The following is a 19,793-nucleotide window of genomic DNA, read 5'->3' as shown; positions in this document are numbered from 1 at the left end:
ATGATTATTATTAATCTCTTTGTACTTACAGAGACTGAGCAATGTTCACTTGCTCCAAGTAATTTGGCGGTCACAGCTGCTGGAAATATTTGTATGTGTTCTGCGGAAAAGACTTTAACGGACTGTGGTTAGAGTAGAGAACAACATAAATTGTTCAAACCAAGCAAATGTAACTGCTACTTATTTTCATGGGACTAATAATTCACATAAGCCTATAACTTATTGCAAGTTGTGTTTCCTGTATTTCACGCAACTTCTGTACAGTACAGAAACACACGACCTGATTGCAACTGCAAAGCCCACATGCATTCGACATCATGTATCAGTTTGAAAAATACATACACATATACTGGGGACACAAGCAGCTGAAAGAACTTTGGTCAAACAAGCTGGTAAGAAAAGTCTGTTTTGGCAGAAGTTTTGACAATCCTGTGGCTGAACAACCAATGCTGTTCTCAGACCAAGTCCAACTGTACAACATCATCACAAGTGGCACACCACAACCAATTGTCAATCTAGTGTGCAGCAGCTACGTCCCATGGATCTTTTCCAATATTCCCCTTTTATGCAAGCTGTTCAGATTTGGAAAATTCATAGGTTTCCTGCCTCAGCAAGAAGCACTCGGCAGTGCTATAACTTCGTGCTGCAGCAGACCAATTGCAAATTGAATTGTTTGCCATACCTGTTGCACTATACCTTTTTTATGCTGTAGTCATTGCATTTCTAATTCTGGTGACTGTGTTTACCAATATACATAAGGACATCTATTGTCCCTGGGGATTCTTGTACATTAGTCGAATGCACCTAAACAGTTCTCTCAGAGGTCAAAGTCAGATTGTTTTGCCACAGGTTAAACATTACCAGCTACAACATATTGGGATGTTTTCAAGCTTCTCCAATGGTAGCAAAGCCAACCTACAGCTACTAGGGTGCCCTGAAACACTGTTGAAGAGGGCTGTGTTTAAAGTCAATAGCAAAACATAGGCAGATCTGAGCTTCAGAAAGCCATAGAATTAGGTTTTTTTACATTGGACTTCACAAGAAACTAGCTGAAAAAAGGAATTGGTGGTGTATGCGCTGGACCCAGCTCTGGTAAGACCAGGTTAAAAAAAAAGAAGCCAAAAAACAAAACCAAAAAAACCCCAAACCCTAGTCACTTTGCTAGGAATATTGTGCTCTGGTAATTCCTTGAGTGAATTGAAACAAATAACGCAGTTGTATAAAGGCGAAATGAATAGGTGTCTACAAAGTGAGGAGAATTTAAACTATTGAATAATGTGATCCCTTGAAATCTCTCATGGCCACCTGTTGTACCTGTCACTATGATCCGTACTGACAGTGGAGGAAAGTATTTTGTTGACCGCTACATATTTTTTGCTCATAACTGCATTTTTTTGCAGTCCAGCAAATATTGAGGACTCTTTAACAAGCCTCTGGAAGATGCTGAGCAGCCAAGAAACAACTGAAGGGGGAGAAAAGGGGAGAGCTGCTTAAGTTGCGTTATCTTAAGTTAGTATTTTCTGCACATCATCACTTTGATATACGTATCTTTGGATCTCTTAACAATTTAGAAAACTGCGGCAAAGCAATTTGTTGAAGATTGCACAACAAAAGAAGTATTGATCGTGCTTCAAATCTATTATCCCTATCAGACAGCCCTTTTCCTTCTGGATATGTTTTTGAATTAAAAGTCTGAACTATTAATTTGGATGTATTCAGGAGATTATTCAAAGTGTTTATAGGCTGGTATATACACAAAGCAAGTGATTGCCAACTATTTTCCCTTAGCTATTCTACCTACAGTTTTCACTTAATATGACACTAAATTCTGATCTTAGGTAAAGTTTTTTCAGGTGTTTCTGAGACTATGAAAATCGTTCTTATCTACGGTATATATACTTACACATCAGAAAAGGTTTCTCTGTACCCACCAAATCCCATAACCAACAGTTAATCTCTCTTCATCTTGAAATATCACAACGAGGTCCAAAAATTATCACAGGAATTTTTTTTTCAATGTGGAAGGCAATGTAGTTGGAGCCAATGCCTCTTCTGGTAACCTTTATAATCTAAGCATCAAAATGAGCACAGCTTAAGGGAAGACAGAGAAGGGAACAGAGGTGAGTGACCAAGGCCATGGCCTCTTAGAGAAGAATCAAGGACAGAATGCAGCTTTCTGATTCCCAGCCAAGTTCCCAATCCATCACCAAAGCAAATACTTTTCTTTTTCTATTACTCTTTAATACCTATTAATAATGTACTACTTTAATTTCCTGTAAGAAGCTAATGGTCTTACTATTTATTCTTTCTCTTTAGAAAAGCAAAGAAATATAAAATTGCATTAACTATGTGATCCTACACTACTAAAAGTAAGCTCCAATATTCTGACATGGTAGTGATTTAAAAATAAAAGTATTTGGGAATTCTTGGGATCTGTAAACTTGAATAGAGGGACAGAGCCAAAACCACCAAGCAATTAATGCATTGTTTCTTTTGGGCAAGACAATTAGCCATATGATACAGAGATACTAATAATCATACATATACTAATAATATACTAATATACTAATAATCTAATATTATATTAGATTATACTAATAATCAACATTAGAGGAGATCCAGACTAGTTCACAGGGGATTGCTTCAGTTTTAAACGGTAAACCTAACAGGATTCAGCATAGTCGTTGCATTATTCTGCAAACTTTGTTCACATTGAGTAACACAGAAGGATGCAGGTAGCTTCAATACATTTACTAGAATGTAAATATTGGTTAAATACTGGTTTTACAAAATCCAGTCCTGAGAAAGCAGATAGAGAAGGGCAGTAATAATACTTATATTGATTCTAATATGGGATTTTTATTTTTCCAAACTCTCATCAAACTAAATGGAGAGGTAGGTTTTTTTCATCTTATAAGAAATAAGACTGTTAATTTACAGTAGTAGCTTGGGATTTATCAGAATAAAACTCTACTATATCCGAAGAGAGCTGGGATATGCTCAGTCCTATCCTTAACACAGCTTGACACTGTCTCCCAAGGAAATCAGTGGGAGCCATTCTAGTTACTTTGCTGGATGAGATCTCTGAATACCATAACATTTGGGGCAGGCCTAAAAAATAGAGGGGCACACCAGAAATAAACAAAATGTAGGTCTAGGTTTTTTCTTTCATACTCTAACGTGCAACTTTTTAATGTAATATTGAGACTGCTAAGAGACAAAGGCAGGCAATATTATAAATTAAAACCCTATTTCCCCTCTCCCCTAAAAATGTACTTACACCACTATTTTACTTCAAGTTAGTAAATCTGTTTCCTAAATACTCTGTTATGTACAGAGCCATAGAAAAGGATATCTTTATAATGGGTTTAAAAGATAATTGCATAGCTCTATACATTTTTCTCAATCAAAATTTGATATTATTTTCTAAATATGAAGTGATGTGTTCAAAAATTCATGTTAGTTGATAACCCAGTTTTATCTGTACACTGGATTATAAATCATGCGATCACACCTACTTCCCTTAGGAGTGGCAACATTCCCACTGACTGTAAGGAGAATGGGTTCAAACAAATTGCTGGGCAGCAAATTTTCCCAATGTCATTCCTTTTCCCAACAGGCATATGGTAGTCTTACGATGTTTGTCTGCATCTCAGGTAACAGACATAAATACGAGAAAGAAAATCTTCCCTGCAAAAATACATTGTATTCTGCCACTGGGCTGTGAGTAATGTCAGAGCAGAATATTTGGCCTTAATAGACAGGATCGTGCTCTTTCCATATCGATGCTGCCTTTCAGAATAGGCAGGACAAGTTTGATGGCCTAATAGGGTCCCCTCTCCTTGAAGATCCAGAGGTCCCATACTTTTATTAACTTGACATTGATACCAAATGCCTTTCATCCCGCCAGTCCTTCATACAACTATTTGTTCATTGCACCCCTCGCTAAGGGCTGACACACAGAAAAGAATAGAGGTAGGAGCTGTTTCTTTAGATCAAGCAAGAGAAGAATCTGATTTCTAAGGATTTAGGATTATAACTTTGGTAATGGTCCATGTTGAGAGGAAAATCTGAGTGACTGAGCAGTTAAGAGTGCATCATAATGCAAATGCAGAGGATCACAGTGAAGATTACTAGAGTAACCTTAATTCTGCCTTCTTTACCCTTGGAGTGCTTAACTTCAAAGCATTATTTTTCTTTTAATGTAGGCCTTTGGCAGTTGCACTATTTCATAGACTGGCAAGCCAAAGAGAACTATTATAACCATCTAATTTGGCCTTCTATATAAAACAGGACACAATGTCACTTGCTGCTTTTACTTTGAGCCAATTAACTAGTGTGTGACTAAGCATAACTTTCAAAGGCATTCATTTTTTCTTGAGGATTTCAAGAGATGGAGAATCCATTAGTTTTCTTGCTGGTTTGTTCCAACAGTTAATCACTCCCTCTGTTTAAAAACTGTATGCTTCATTGCCTGGCTGAATGGTTTCATGGTCTCAGCTTCCAGCTATGGGCAATTCAGGTCTTTTGTCTTCAGACTAAAGATCCCTTTATTCACTCGGTATTTTCTCTCCACTAAGTTAAGTAAGTGTCTTAGTCGCTGTAATCAAATCATACTAATGTATTCTTGTTGAGAAAGCTAAATAGCTGGTGCTTTTGAAGTCTCTCACTGTAAAACACTTCCTGCAGCCCTCCAAATAATTTTGAAGCTCTTTTCTGCTCTTTTTTTTTTTTTCTTGCATCCTTTTCAGAACATAGGATCCAGAACTGTGTGCTGTGTTTCAACAGCAAATGAGAGACTGGTATCAGTCATGAGTCCATCAACCAAAACCATGCACACCACCTCACTGTCTCAGTTTACCCATACACATATATATATGTGTGTGTGTGTGTATTCTTGGGCAAAAATTACGCAGCCTTTTTAGGAGAGGTACAGACCTACCACATCAATGAGATTAATTTTATATTATGATATCTGTTACATCCCTTTCTGCAAAACATTAAATACAGAAAACCAAATTCATCCAACAACAAGGCCTGCTGCCACCAATAGTAAAAGTACAAGCAGATGGTAAGGGGAATGCTTTACCATGGGACCTGCCACTGCTCCAGGGCCAGGATCCATTGTGGAAACACTGGGCCTTGTTCCAAGGATGCTCTGACCAGCCTAAGCCAGGGGGGACGCCGCTAGTACTGCTGCCTTTACCAGACCTGTGCCAGTCCAACCTTAGGTTTCACCTTCCTACTTCTGTATTATTTTCCTGCCGTACCTTAGCTTTTCCCCTTTCAGTTCTCTTCCTGTTTCTCCTCTGCTTGAGAAGCATTTGGGGCTGCCAGATAAGACTCCATCTTCTGCAGCGTTCCTATAACCATGTGGCCAAAAACATCAGCCAAAAGTGATATCTTAAACAGCTGTAGTGTCGGTGCAAATTAGTTGCATCTCAGAGTTGCCTGAAGGCAATGTGTAAGGCTTGTTCTTCTGGAAAGGAAAGGTTGTAAGCAAGAGGAAGCACCCGAAGAACTTCAATTTCTATTTTTATATTTGCTCTTATTTTATGTACGCCTATCATTAGAAGGTAATTAGAAGGGAGCTAGTCTGAATAATTGACATTACAGACCATTAGAATCAATTCCTTCTCCAGCACAGTTAATGCCACCTTTAATACAACCAAAGAGACTGTCAGTTCAGGGAAAAGAAGTGGATACTGAAGTTATTCCTTCTTTTTCTGTACTTTTAATGGCTGATAATGAAGGTTGTGTGTTGGTCCATGGGACTGAGAAAGTTGAAAAGCCAAATCTTAACTCAACTCCTTAATGTTTTATGACATCAGGATAGCTTTTAGTTTTCTAGGCCCATTTATTCCCTCAAAATGAATCAAACACTTTTCCCATTACCTAAATCTTTCTTATTCTTGAACAGGTTACAATCAATGATATTTAACAGTTGTGACAGAGCACTGAGCTTTTTTGCCTTTAGCCTGAATCCAGCTCAGTTCAAATGTTTTTCTGTAGTTGTTTTTTTCAGTGATGCGTTTTCCAGTGATCTTTAATGACTTCGCTCTTAGATGAGATCAGTTCTGATTTCCACTTTCATTATCATAAAATTGTTTCCATGTTTTCTACAAATATTCAGATTCAATAGTGACATCAAAAATGCAGGTGTTAACAGGCTAAGATTTTTCTGATCTCCTTGGGGGAAAGTGCTGGTGAAGGTTTGAAATCTGCAAACTAGATTCTTTCTAGGGAAAGTGCTCTCCATTCTAAAATTTGCACTTTTTAAAAAGTGAAAGTTCATGGTTATTAGCAAATGTGCAGAAAACCCCATCACCTTTAAATAAAATGTCACACATATAGAGCCGCACTACTTGTTCGTTGTATGAAGCCTTCCACCTCTCTTTAAGCATATGATTGCCAAAATACGCTCAACTGCTTAGAAAAACTTCTGCTACCAACTAGTGAAGAAAGCAGCTGTATCGCCTAGAAGCAGGCAAGCTGTCTACTAGGGGGCTTGATTCCTCTCTACTGACGGCATTTTGTGAGAGGTTTATGAATGCAGGAATCCTGGTCATTCAGTCTCAGCTACAGAATTTCAAGCATTTTATGTAGCGTGGACAAGGCTCCATTTCCTTCTGTTGTACCCTGTGTAACTGACTGATGTGAATCTTCCAATTAGATACTGCTTTTAGTTTATTTATAGAGCATTGAACAACAAAAATAGCAATGGAGAATTCAACAAGTTCTTCTTGCTGTAAACAATAAACGTCTAACTTTCAGGAATAACAAAACATGAGGTTGACAAAGAATGAGGGCTGTAGCTGTGAGACAACTGATTTTTCAATTATAGCCTATCCATAATCGTGAGGGACAATTTCCAATAAACAAACACAAGTAAAAGGCTTGGGTTTTTTGACAAAACAAATACATCATAGTAAACCGTACTTGTTCACATTTGGCAAACTTGGCTTCTTTCAGAAAATGCCATGTTCAAAAATTCACATTTGAGCAAAAATTAGTTTCGCGTAGCCATGACAAGATCCATGATAACTTGGTGTGGTGGGTTGGCTGGACGCCAGGTGCCCACCAAAGCCGCTCTATCACCCCCCTCCTCAACGGGGCAGGGGAGAGAAAACACAATGAAAGGCTCGTGGGTTGAGATAAGGACAGGGAAAGATCACTCACCGATTACCGTCATGGGCAAAACAGACTAAACTCAGGGAAATTAATTTAATTTATTGCCAATCAAATCAGAGTAGGGTAATGAGAAATAAAACCAAATCTTAGAACACCTTCCCCCCACCCCTCCCTTCTCCCCAGGCTCAACATCACTCCCGATTTCTCTACCTCCTCCCCCCGAGCGGCGCAGGGGGACAAGGAATGGGGGTCGTGGTCAGTTCATCACACGTTGTCTCTGCCGCTCCTTCCTCCTCAGAGGGAGGACTCCTCACACTCTACCCCTGCTCCAGTGTGGGGTCCCTCCCACAGGAGATAGTCCTCCAGGAACTTCTCCAACGTGAGTCCTTCCCACGGGCTGCAGTTCTTCATGAACTGCTCCAGCGTGGGTCCCTCCCATGGGGTGCAGTCCTTCAGGAACAGACTGCTCCAGCGTGGGTCCCCCACGGGGTCACAGGTCCTGCCAGAAGACCTGCTCCAGCGTGGGCTCCTCTCTCCACAGGGCCACAGGTCCTGCCAGGAGCCTGCTCCAGAGCGGGCTTCCCACGGGTTCACAGCCTCCCTCGGGCATCCACCTGCTCCGGCATGGGGTCCTCCACGGGCTGCAGGTGGATATCTGCTCCACCGTGGACCTCCATGGGCTGCAGGGGGACAGCCTGCCTCACCATGGTCTAATTTTTATTTTAATGTTTTATTTTAATGTCTAATTTTTATTCAATTGTCACCAGGGTCTGCAGGGGAATCTCTGCTCTGGCGCCTGGAGCACCTCCTCCCCTCCTTCTTCTTCACTGACCTTGGTGTCTGCAGGGTTGTTTCTCTCACACATTCTCACTCCTCTCTTCTGGCTGCTGCTCCACAGCAATTTTTTTTTTCTCCTCCTTAAATATGTTATCCCAGAGGCGCTACCACCATCGCTGATGGGCTCGGCCTTGGCCAGCGGTGGGTCCATCTTGGAGCCAGCTGGCATTGGCTGTATCAGACATGGGGGAAACTTCTAGCAGCTTCTCACAGAAGCCACTCCTGTAGCCCCGCCGCTACCAAAACCTTGCCACACAAACCCAATACTCCACCTCAAAGAAGAGTTAAATTGTTCCACTCTGCCGATTATCACACCAGCAGATCATTCATCCAAAAAAATTTGCCTGCCCTACTTACGCAAACTGGACATCACGTAAATAGTTCATGACGTGGCAGTCTCCTCTATTAACTACATACTGAAAGACTCCTGCCTTGAACATGAAACATGGCTGAAACTGAAATCACCATGCTAGTCTTATAGGACCAGATGGTATAAGTGCTCTGTAAATCAAAAATATACCTGACCTGTGAATGAGAAATCCGTTCTTTTTGATAGATCAGGCATGAGGAAGCTGTTATACTCTTGTGGACCTGTTGTTTCTTAAGAGTGTGTTCATAATGTTAGCAGGTCTGCAATACAAACAGGAATCGAGCACAGAAACAGCTCTTGCCTAGTGAGTATTAACTAATTCACCAAGATGGTTTCTATTCCTCTTATAATGCATATTACACACTTAAAAGTCAAGAAATATCCAAGTTAAGATTGAATGTGTAATTTTTGGCTTTTGTTCGTTTGATACTTTCTTTGCCTAGGATGAAGGATCCAAACATACGTAGCGCTCTTTCTTTCCCCTCCGGGACCTCTCACGTCTGCTCAGTGTCCTCTTTCCATCGGGTGCTGTGGATGACAGTACACATCATTGCTGCTCCCTAAAGCTTCTACCTGTAGCACTTCCTAGCTTCAGCACCAGAGTACGGGATCACAACTGAATGAGGCAGGAAGATAATGACATAGGAGTAAGGAAACACAGAGAGAACACTGCGGGAGAGGAAGAGAAAGTGAAGTTTTCATGATATTTCTCTGGCACTTGATGTCAAAAAGTGGCATCCATCTTTCTTCACTCACTGTCTATATGGTTTGAATCAAACAAGGATGTCATGCAGAGTCAAGAAATGGGCCTAGAGTAAGGTAACTGAGAGTGAAAAAGAGGGAGGAAAAGGAAAAATGAGAAGATGGTGGGGATATAGGGAAGAAATAGAGAAAATGAGTAAAGAAATGGAGTGCAAACCCAAAAACATGAAGAAATATACCCAAAAAAAGGGGTGGGAGGAGGAAGACAGAGGCAGAGAAACAGTTCAACAGGGACAGTAATAAGGTGTATAAAAATTAGGCAAGTTACAGCTGACTGTAACAGACCTGACTATTTTGCTTAGAAACAAAAAGATTATGGAGTGCCTTGTGCACGCACAGAGCGTGAACTGCTGTGTTCACAGGGTCACATCTCTTACCTACCACAACTTTTGACAAATGCATATCATACATGACTTGTCACGAGATGTAGTAGAATTAATTGGAAAGCAAAATATGTAATTAAGATGCTCTTTTACTTAGAATACAATACTACTAAATAAGATTTTAGAGACCAGTGTCTCTAGAGAGGACTTGTGTCCCTTCTGGCTCAGGTGCAAACTATGAGTGCTGTTCAATCATTCCGGTGGTGAGATGGCCTCTCACCATCTCTTTCTGTTTGTACGGCTGAGCCAGGGGTCGTGCCACCAACATCCCTCATCTATGCTCTGTTCCTCCTCATTTGTCTCTACTATTCCCTCTTTTGTGGGGATACTTGAAAATACAGAAGTGAGTAAGTGATGCAAAAACATGACTAACTCGCACGCAAATTTCTGCTGGGAAATTTGCCAGGTTGCCATGGGAAACACACACTGCAAGGAGCATCTCCTCCCCGACTGTCCTCCTCTGTCCTAGCGCATTCACTTACACTCTCAAGAGGCTTACTTAGATCGTCCTTGCTGACATGTGGGAATACACTAACAGGCTCTGCGATTCCCTTTCACAAATATTGGACGTTTTGTATCTTCACTTTCTCTTGCCCACTCGGCCTGATGAGAAATCTGACCCATAAAAAGTGAACATGGAAAATCTATGTCCTTGTACGATGACCGTTTCTGCAAGACCAAGATACAATTTGAATACATGAAAACTGGCCATAATATTGTGATGTTTGTATCACCGCTTGTAACTCAGACTTTATAAACCTAACCATCACAAACACACAAGAACCCACTGACACTAAATATACATTTTAAAGCTAGTCGCCACTTAGAACACGTTAGATGCAAACCTTCAGCCTTTCCTGCATGCCATCTCCCGTGCCTCACACGTGGTTGCAGAAAGTGGCACTTGCCATTCTTCACTCCTGCTACACAATTTTCTAAACAAGCAAGCGCATCCCACAAAGGCTCCTTTTCCCTACAGATATCCCTGCAATCCAAACAGTCTGGAAACAGCCTGTTGGTTCAACAGTTCCACAGTATCTACAGTCTGGCTCATCAGACAGGAAAACAGCAAAACTACTTCAAAGCCCGAATGTTCATCTGTGTTAGCTGGGTACAGGGTAGTTTCATAGGAAGAGTGTTTCAGTCAGATACATGATCAGGACGTTTTCTTCCTCCTGGTTACGCTTTTTCTGCAGAAGGGTATTTTCCAGTAGATTGAAAAAATACTTGCTTTTGGCAACCAACATGACTACATATATTAGCCTACAGACGTGCTAGTGGAGATGTGTTTTCTTATTCTTATGCTTCACCTTCAATAATACGTGTTTTCAATCCCAGGTCTTTTCAGCCGAAATTTCTGTGACCTCTACCTTTTGTCTTTTATTTCCAAAACCTAGTGCAACATGCCCAGATTCAGACCTGCCATCATGCTTCAGTTTTATCTATGCACCTGTTCTACCTGTGCTGTCCACGCACCAGCACTTGAGATGACTTGCAGGCTCCTCCATTACTTTTCAGCGTAGGGTATTCACGAGATGTATAGGACACATGTTCACAGGTGCACTTTAGACAAGCAGGTTTCACCAGAAACTTGGATTCCCATATGACACGGTTTTCTATTTCTTGCCCACTTTAATCACTCAGCAAAAGTAGTCACGGGGAAATGCGTAATTGCCTCACATGCAGTAGTTTAAGTAAGCCACTTAGTAGCAGCTGCTTGAACTGCACCTGCAATTTTATTACTATTACCTGGTACTGCTAAATTTAACAACCTTTACTCCTGCTGCTCACTGTACACGCTTTATAATATTATCTGTAGCATTTACAATCCAGCAGCGTTCCAGCACTTCCGCACAGAAACAAGTAAGTCTTTCTCTCGGTTTGCAAGCTCACCTAACAGCTCTGCCAACTTCAGACCACACGGCAAATACCTGGGACGTCATACATAATGAAAAATATGACACAGTTAGGCAGTAACAATGCTTTATTTTTCATTCTCCATAATTCATAGTTAACACGTCTGGATATTGAACATACGCTTCCTCTATTTTAGTATCTCAGTGAGAGCTGCTAACGATACAATTCGAAATGTGCACATTCAGAAGTAGCCTACGGCACAGAGAAGCAGACCGAAAAAACGGATGGCCATGCCTTTTCTGTGGTACCGTGTTTTTCTCCACCATGAGTTTAATCCTGATTACTGCATTACAGCAGAACCTGGCCCTAGACATTAGGCATATCCATACTGTGCCAAGCGCTGTACAGATAGAGCAGAAACAGAGAGCATAACAAAATGAAGAGGTGTCATTTGCGGGTCGGCATGGCAAACTCGGCAGTTACGTGTTTCTCAAGACTAATAAGGGTATCACAGGAGTGTCTGAGGCACTGTCGAAGAAAGAAACAGCGTGTCATGAAATTGTAAGAGGGATGCTTCTTCCACACTGGAGGGAATTTTTGTACAGGATTCAGAAATACTTAAAGATCTAAGACAGTTAGTTCTGCCTTCTGAATGCAAATGTTTAAACAACGGAAAGTAAGCGATCGCCTACGGCGGATTTCGGCAGGTGGCCGTGTTTTCCTCCCTGTGACACGCAGAGGACACAACAGACGCGGAGGGGCAGAACGGCGGCCCCAGCCTTTAACCGCAGACCCGTGCGACAGCCCGGCAGGTACCCCTGCACAGCCCGAGCGCGCGTGCGGACACCCGGCACTCCCGCAGCCGGGGGGCGCCCGCCAACCCACACGCGCCAGATAACTGCTTTTTAAAAATCCCGCCTAAATTAACGCCCCGCCCCGCCCCGCCCCACCCGGCCCTACCGCTCCTCTCGGAAAGCCGCGACGCCGGCGCGGCGGGCGCGGACCCCGCGCGCAGCGCCCGGCTGCCGCCTCGCGCTCCCGCCGGGCGCGAGCGCCGCTTCCCGCCCGCCGGGGCGTGTCTGGCACGCGGCCCCGCCCCCCCGAGCGCCGCTCAACGGCGCACGGCCGCCTCGCGCCCTTCCCTCACATCTCGTTCCCTCTCTCCCGCCCGGCATCCGGCGCGGGGCCGAGCCCGCGCCGGGCTCGCCGCCGTGCGCCGCCAAGGCGAGGCAGGAGCGGGGAGGTGCCGCTGGGCTCGCACACGCGGGGCGCAGGCGCGGCGGGGCGGATGCCCGCGGCGCGGCGGGAGCGGCTCCCCGGTGCCCGTTCGGCGAGGGCCGCCCCCGGGCGCCGCGGCGCGCGCGCCGCCGCTCCCCTCCCCCGCCCGGCCGCCGCCGCCGCCTGCGAGCGGGCCCCCCGAAAAGGGAGATGGAGCCGGCGCGCTCCCCCCGCTCTCCTCCCCACCGCCTCCGCCTCCTCCACGCTCCCCGGCACAGGCGCGCCCTGCCCGCACCGCGCATGCACGTACCCCCGCCCCCGGCGCGCGCGCGCGCACTGAGTGCTCGTGCAGGAGGCGGCGGTGACGGCCGGAGAGACGCGCGCAGACCCCCCCCCAGCCCCCCTCCCCAAATTCCCCCCCTTCTCCCTCCCTCCCTTCCCCCCCCTCCCCGGCCCCCTCCCGCGCGGCGGCAGCGGCGGCAGCGGCAGCCCCCCGCGCTCCCCGGGAAGTGCGGTTCCGCGCGCGCGCGGGCGGCAGGTAAGCGCGAGCCCTCTCCCCATCCCCCCCCTCCGCCCCCGCCCAACGGCAGGGCCGCCGTTGCGCTGCGCGCGCGCGCTCTCCCTCGCGCGCCCCCCTCACTTCCCCCCCTTCCCCCCCCCCGCTCACTGCCGCTGCCCCCAGCAGTCCTGGCTGCTGGCGGCCGCAGCTGTTAAAGCCCAGGCAGCTCGCGCTGGGTGAGATGGAGGCGCCGCGGGCGCGCCCGCCGCCGCCGTCAGCAGCTCGGAGCCGTCGCGCGCCTGCCTCCTGCGCGCGCGGCGGGCGGGCGGGCGGGGAGGAGGAGGAGGAGGAGGAGGAGGAGGAGGAGGAGGACACGTCCAGCGACGGATGCGCACGTTGGGGCGCGCGGGCCCCGCGCGGCGGCGGCTGCAACAAAGGGGCGCGCGGCCGCGGCCTGGCGGCGGGAGCCTGGCGGCGTCTCAGCCGGCGCCGCCGTCACCGGCGGGGCGGGCGCCGCGCGAGAACCGTTGTGGCGAGGGGGAGGGGAGCGCCGTCCCCGCGCAGCCCCGTGAGGCGGCGCGGGGCGGGGGGAGCGCCGGGCTCGCTCCGGAGAGAGGCCGCCTGCTGCTCGCGGGCGCCCCCGACGACGGGCCGGGAGCGCGGGCGTCGTCTCCCTGCCGCAGGGCCGCGCCGGCAGCCGCGGGCCCCCGGCGGTGGCGGCGCGGGTTCCCGTGGCGGCGGCGGCGAGCAGGCCGTGGCGGCCCGGCAGGGCTGGGCCCCGCCGGGAGCCCGCCTGCGCCGCGTCCTCGCCGGCGGGTGCATGGAGCAGGCGTGCGCCTGGTTGGCTTTGCGGTCGCGGGCACGGCAGTCAGGGCGGCGCCAGCGCGCCTTCAGAGCCGTGAGAGCTAATGTGGCGAGCACCCAGCGGGGCTCGGATGGCGGTGGCAGGAGCTGCACGAACAGTTACAACCCCAGACGCATTTTTCCCCCCGTTCCTGTGGTGGTAACGGCAGTATAAAATATGTGTGTGTGTGTGTGTAGGAATAATTAGAATTACGCCGCGGAGTAAGTAACCCAGTGGCAATGGGAGTTTCCCCCTGCCTCTCCGTGCTGGAGGTACTCTGGTCAAGTGCCTACCGTGCTCCACTCGCAGAGTAGTAACTTTGTTTCTTTCACCAATTACACATGCCTGTGTACTCAGCAACACTGTTTTCAGCCGATTACTTCTCCTATAATTGGTTCTCGCTTAGTAAGTCTCAACAGAATTGCAGCAAAATTGCACACTGTTTAACAAAACAGGGTGGGATTGCTGCTAGATTATTAGCAGTGAGGCTTTGCTGTTTGCCTGAAAAGAAAGCAGCGTTTTCCCCAGCTTGCAAAGAACTCTAAAGGGATGCTGTTGAAATAGTTGTTTGACCTCCCCTCTTTGGTGCTGGATTGATACATTTTCCTGGGACGGTAGACCCAGACAGCCCAGAAAAATACACACAGCGTTTCTTGGGTTTGTTTTCTTTTGTGTATTTCAAATATTTATGCACTTCCTGTATGGCTATCTTAACATCTGATTATTTAGGACTAAGAAAAGAATTTTGGCTTTCCTCAGGTTTTTTTGCAGCCAGTGGCACTATATGCTGAGATGCCAGACCTGCAAAGGTATTTATAGGGAGCCAAGTGTTCCCATACCGTGTTAAAACACCCAGCGCCAAGCGTGGAAGTTGCATACCTGTCATCTGCTTCCATTTTGTATATGGTCAAGGATCAAATTAGAATTTAGGAAAGGAGTTCCCAGTAGCCCTGTGCCAGGTGATGGAGGATTTGTTCTGAACCAAATATTAAATTTCCCTCCTCTCTGCTGCATTTCCTGCTTCTGTCACAATTAGATGCCTGTGGGAGGTTGCGATTGAATAATTTAAATTCTGCGTTTTACATTATCCTTCTGCTGTTCAGGTATCTCCATTGTTTGGAGATCTGGTATCCTTGGTGTCTCTTTCCCTAGTCCTGGATGCGCATCCATCCACAGCCCAGTCTGCCGTCCTTTGGGATGCTTGCTCTGCTTGCCAGACCTGGCCTCCCCTAGGCTTGCTCAGCACACTAATTCAGCAGAAGACTAATCACCTTTTTGATGGGTTGCTTACTGGGTTAACGCTGTTGATTTCTGTAGAGGCTTTTCAGACTTTTAGATGTAGTGCAAAGTAAGTAGCAGGAAAGTGGAGTCAGGGAAGTGAAGTAGCCAGAGGAAAGTAAACACATGGTTTATGACAACAGTGCTATCAGATCAATTTATGCAGTCATCTGTAGAACCAGTCAAAATAACTGGGTATTTTAACAGTGCATTTTGTATAATTTTAAGTAATCAAAAATGCTGTGTTTTAACACACAAATTTGAAACCATTTTTGGAATAGATTTTATTCATTTCTTAAAATGTTATTATCTTCCTGTCTTTCAGGCTGAAGGTGGCCCATTGTAAGAGTTAATCATCTGTCAAATATTTAATAATCATTTGTTCAGAAAATTTCCTGCATTGTTCATGGTAAGGCTTATATTTGATATTTCATGTTTAGTTGGTTATGCTGACACATTTAGAGTATTTCTTATACAGTTTTTAGTATTAACATTTGCTTTAGCTATAAGAATGCTGCCGTTGGATCATACATTTACTGGGAATTGCAACTTCACAGAGGAAGTTTCCAATTTTGGATAACTGAATCAATAAATATTTAAATAAATTAATATGTTAATACAAAAAAATTATCCTTTATAAATCAGTATGTGTAAAGTGTATAACCTAGGGAAAGACCTTTATGTATTCACAATTTTAAAAGAAGTTTGAGAGTAATGCTTTTGTAATCTGAATATTAAGCAAAAAAAATTATTTGGCGATTCTTTTAGTGTGTAAATGACATCGGCTGTTGGAATTTTATGACTTCAACTACTTTGTAAAAATTACAAACCTTTCCCTTGTTATTTTCCAGGAGTTTTTCATCAGTATGTCTGAAACCATTAAATACAATGACGACGATCACAAAACTGTGTTCCTGAAAACATTAAATGAACAACGCTTGGAAGGAGAATTTTGTGACATAGCTATCGTGGTTGAAGATGTTAAATTCAGAGCACATAGGTGCGTGCTTGCTGCCTGCAGTACCTACTTCAAAAAGCTTTTCAAAAAACTGGAAGTTGATAGTTCATCAGTAATAGAAATAGATTTTCTTCGTTCTGATATTTTTGAGGAAGTTCTCAATTACATGTATACTGCAAAAATTTCTGTTAAGAAAGAGGATGTAAATTTGATGATGTCTTCGGGTCAGATTCTTGGTATTCGATTTCTGGATAAACTCTGCTCTCAAAAACGTGATGTATCTAGTCCTGAAGAAAACACACAGTCCAAGAGCAAGTACTGTCTAAAAATAAACCGTCCTATGGGGGAACCTAATGATACCCAAGATGATGAGGTGGAAGAAATTGGAGATCATGATGATAGTCCATCAGATGTGACGGTGGAAGGAACTCCCCCAAGTCAGGAAGATGGAAAATCACCTACCACTACCCTGAGAGTGCAAGAGGCGATTCTGAAAGAGTTGGGAAGTGAAGAGGTCCGAAAAGTAAACTGCTACGGCCAAGAAGTAGAGCCTATGGAAACAACCGAATCAAAAGACTTAGGATCTCAGACCCCTCAGGCTTTGACATTTAATGATGGCATAAGTGAAGTGAAAGATGAACAGACACCAGGCTGGACTACAGCAGCTGGGGATATGAAGTTTGAGTATTTGCTTTACGGTCACAGGGAACACATTGTATGTCAGGCTTGTGGTAAGACCTTTTCTGATGAAGCGCGATTGAGAAAACATGAAAAGCTACACACTGCTGATAGACCATTTGTTTGTGAAATGTGTACAAAGGGCTTTACCACACAAGCTCATTTGAAAGAACACCTGAAAATACACACAGGTTACAAGCCTTACAGTTGCGAGGTATGTGGAAAGTCTTTTATTCGTGCACCAGATCTAAAAAAGCATGAAAGAGTTCACAGTAATGAGAGGCCATTTGCATGCCATATGTGTGATAAAGCTTTCAAGCACAAGTCCCACCTCAAAGACCATGAAAGAAGACACCGAGGAGAGAAACCTTTTGTCTGCAGTTCCTGCACTAAAGCATTTGCTAAAGCATCTGATCTAAAAAGGCATGAGAACAATATGCACAGTGAAAGAAAACAAGTTACTACAGCCAATTCCATCCAGAGCGAAACAGAACAGTTACAGGCAGCAGCTATGGCTGCTGAAGCAGAGCAGCAATTAGAAACTATAGCTTGTAGTTGAAAACTAAAGCAGAAACTTTATCAGAAATAATATAAGAAATTAAATTGAACAAAATCTAATGTTGATATACGTTTAGACTGAGAATTATCTTTTCAAGAAAACATATTTTTAGAGGATTTGAATGCTACATAGGAACACATAGCATTACTTGGTTAGGTATTTTAAAACATTTCAGAGATGGGTATTCTTAGAATATGAAATAGTTTTGTTGTCATTAGCAGTATAATGCACTAATACCTGATTTAATTTGAGAATATGATCAAGTTCTCTATAAAACAGGGATCATCACCGGCTGATGTTTTGTTCCATCCAGTATGGAATACTGTATACGATGTAGACCTCGAAATCAGTGAGTTATGTTTAAAAACGCTGAGATCTCAGAAAATAACAACCATGGAAAGGAAATACTTGTTTTTCATAATTTTGAAAGTGTTATACCTACAATTTTTGAGAAACAGACGTTGATTCCCTAAGCTTTTTAATTCCTTCTTTTTTCACCTAATGTAGGTGCTAGAGGTTGGTACAACAGTGTGTAAGGGGGCATGGTGATCAAAATGAAATTGCTTCTTATTCCATTCCCTCAGATATCCTCTTATTTTAATCAAGGTGGCAAGTTTAATGAAATACTTGCTTTCCTGAAAAAAACTGCATTATTCACAGTGGTCCTGGCTGGCAAAGCAGAAGGGTTGTGGCATTCACCAATCCCTTCTGTGGGGAAAAGAGTCTGCCTTGTTTGTTTCTGTGTTCACTCTTATGCAGGCCCCTGGAGATGGGACAGAGCCACAAAGGAAAAAGGGTGCAGCATGGAGAAGGAGATGTTTTCCTTACTCGGACCCAGTAGAAATTAGTTAAAGCTAATACAGCCTGAGGCTGTAGTTTTTATTATGCAGCTTTCAGTTCACTTAACCTAGCACAGTTAAGGCAAAGGAGTGTTTCTGGCAGCACAGGAGGATTAGCTGCACTGGTGAGTGACTGGGTGTCACTGCCAGACTTCCGGAGCTGCAGAGCACAGCCACAGGCTGTCGCGTACCTGCCCGCAGCGTTCAGGCTGGGTTCTGTGTCATAGCTGGTCATGCCAGCTAATAGGACCTGTTCAAGTTTAAAAACTTGCGCTTTCTGACACACCACCTCTCAGCAAGAGAGATCCAGAATCAGTGTTCGCTAATAGTCTGTTACTTAGAGTTGACTATTTTTTTTTTCAGACAAGCTGGGGTAGATGCTGCTAATTTAACTATTAACTCACAGAGTCAACAAAATACATGGTCTTTGGATTGCAGTCTGCTACGTGTAGTCAACAAGAGAAGACACAATAACAGTGGTAATGTAATCCAAAGGGATATCGAGCCTTTTAGATTTGTAAATACTACAACTGTTGTCAAAACTTCATTTGAAGTTGGAATGGGGAAAAAAAACCGCATTCTTGGGCACGTGGTTGGATAACATTGGTCACTTGCGATACCTATAGCATATGAAAGTGTTAGACCAGTTTCTGGTAAGTTACTGTGTGGTAGATCACATCTTGCTTTTCTAAATAGAAATTGAAAATAGCGTTTTTGGAACTGTTATATGGAACTTTGATTACTGTTTTTTTTTGTTTGGTTGGGTTTTTTTTACAGCTTCATTTTATTCATGTACTCATCAGGTTAAGCAGTTATTTTAAGATGCCAATAATTGTTTGAAAGCTGGTCTGTAAATAAAACATGAACTTAATATTTTAGAAAATGTAAACTTTGGACCTTTACCAATATATTTTTTTAAAACGTTGTTTCATTTTACATTCAGTAATATTAGTTTGTAAACAAACTATACATTTTGTATCTGTGCAACATCAGAAGATGTGTATTCATTGCATTTTATTGGTTCTCTTGAGGAACATGATAAAAGACCATTGTTAAAATGTTTTACTGTATATGATCATAGATATAAAGATAGTAGGTCCAAAATGGGATCTACTTTTTTTTTCTAAATATATTAGTCTTGCTATGTTTTCTTATCTAAAATTGTGTTCACTTTTTCTTAGATGATAAAATTGGTGTTGATAAGTCTGTACAAAAGATCTGTTGTGATAAGAGTTCAAAAGTGTAAAAGATGAAGAAAGTAAATTTTCTCTAGGTCTATGAAGAGTGCAAGAAGTAATGAGCTTAAATTATAGCAGTGAATGTTTACATTAGGCATTAGGAAAAATTTTTAAAGGGTTGAATAATGAATTATTAGAACAGAATGCCTGGGGAGGCACTGCAATCTCCACTAGTGGTGGTATTCAAGAATGGGTTAGACAAACATCTGTTAGAAATGGTTTAAATACAGTTAATTCTGCCTTGAAGCTGAGGGGTAAGCTAAATAACCTCTCAAGAAGAGCCTCATTGGTTTTTTTGGAAAGTAGTAAGTGAAAACGGAGCTCACTGGGACAGCAGACACT

The 19,793-nt window shown here is 44.0% G+C and overlaps 1 protein-coding gene across 1 annotated transcript; it reads left to right on the top strand.

The window, feature by feature from the left end:
* Window positions 1–12,881: 12,881 nt before the first annotated feature.
* On the top strand, window positions 12,882–19,341 carry ZBTB14 (zinc finger and BTB domain containing 14). The gene is made up of 3 exons (XM_075142053.1): window positions 12,882–13,096; window positions 15,505–15,588; window positions 16,031–19,341. Exons 2-3 carry the CDS (start codon window positions 15,586–15,588, stop codon window positions 17,372–17,374), a joined length of 1,347 nt encoding a protein of 448 aa, XP_074998154.1. The 5' UTR covers window positions 12,882–13,096; window positions 15,505–15,585; the 3' UTR covers window positions 17,375–19,341.
* The last annotated feature ends 452 nt before the right edge of the window (window positions 19,342–19,793 follow it).

This window comes from Calonectris borealis, chromosome 2, assembly GCF_964195595.1.
Source record: "Calonectris borealis chromosome 2, bCalBor7.hap1.2, whole genome shotgun sequence".
In the NCBI taxonomy this organism is placed as follows: Eukaryota; Metazoa; Chordata; class Aves; order Procellariiformes; family Procellariidae; genus Calonectris; species Calonectris borealis.
The sequence above is the reverse complement of the archived record's forward strand: the minus strand, read 5'-3'. Positions and strand labels throughout refer to the sequence as shown.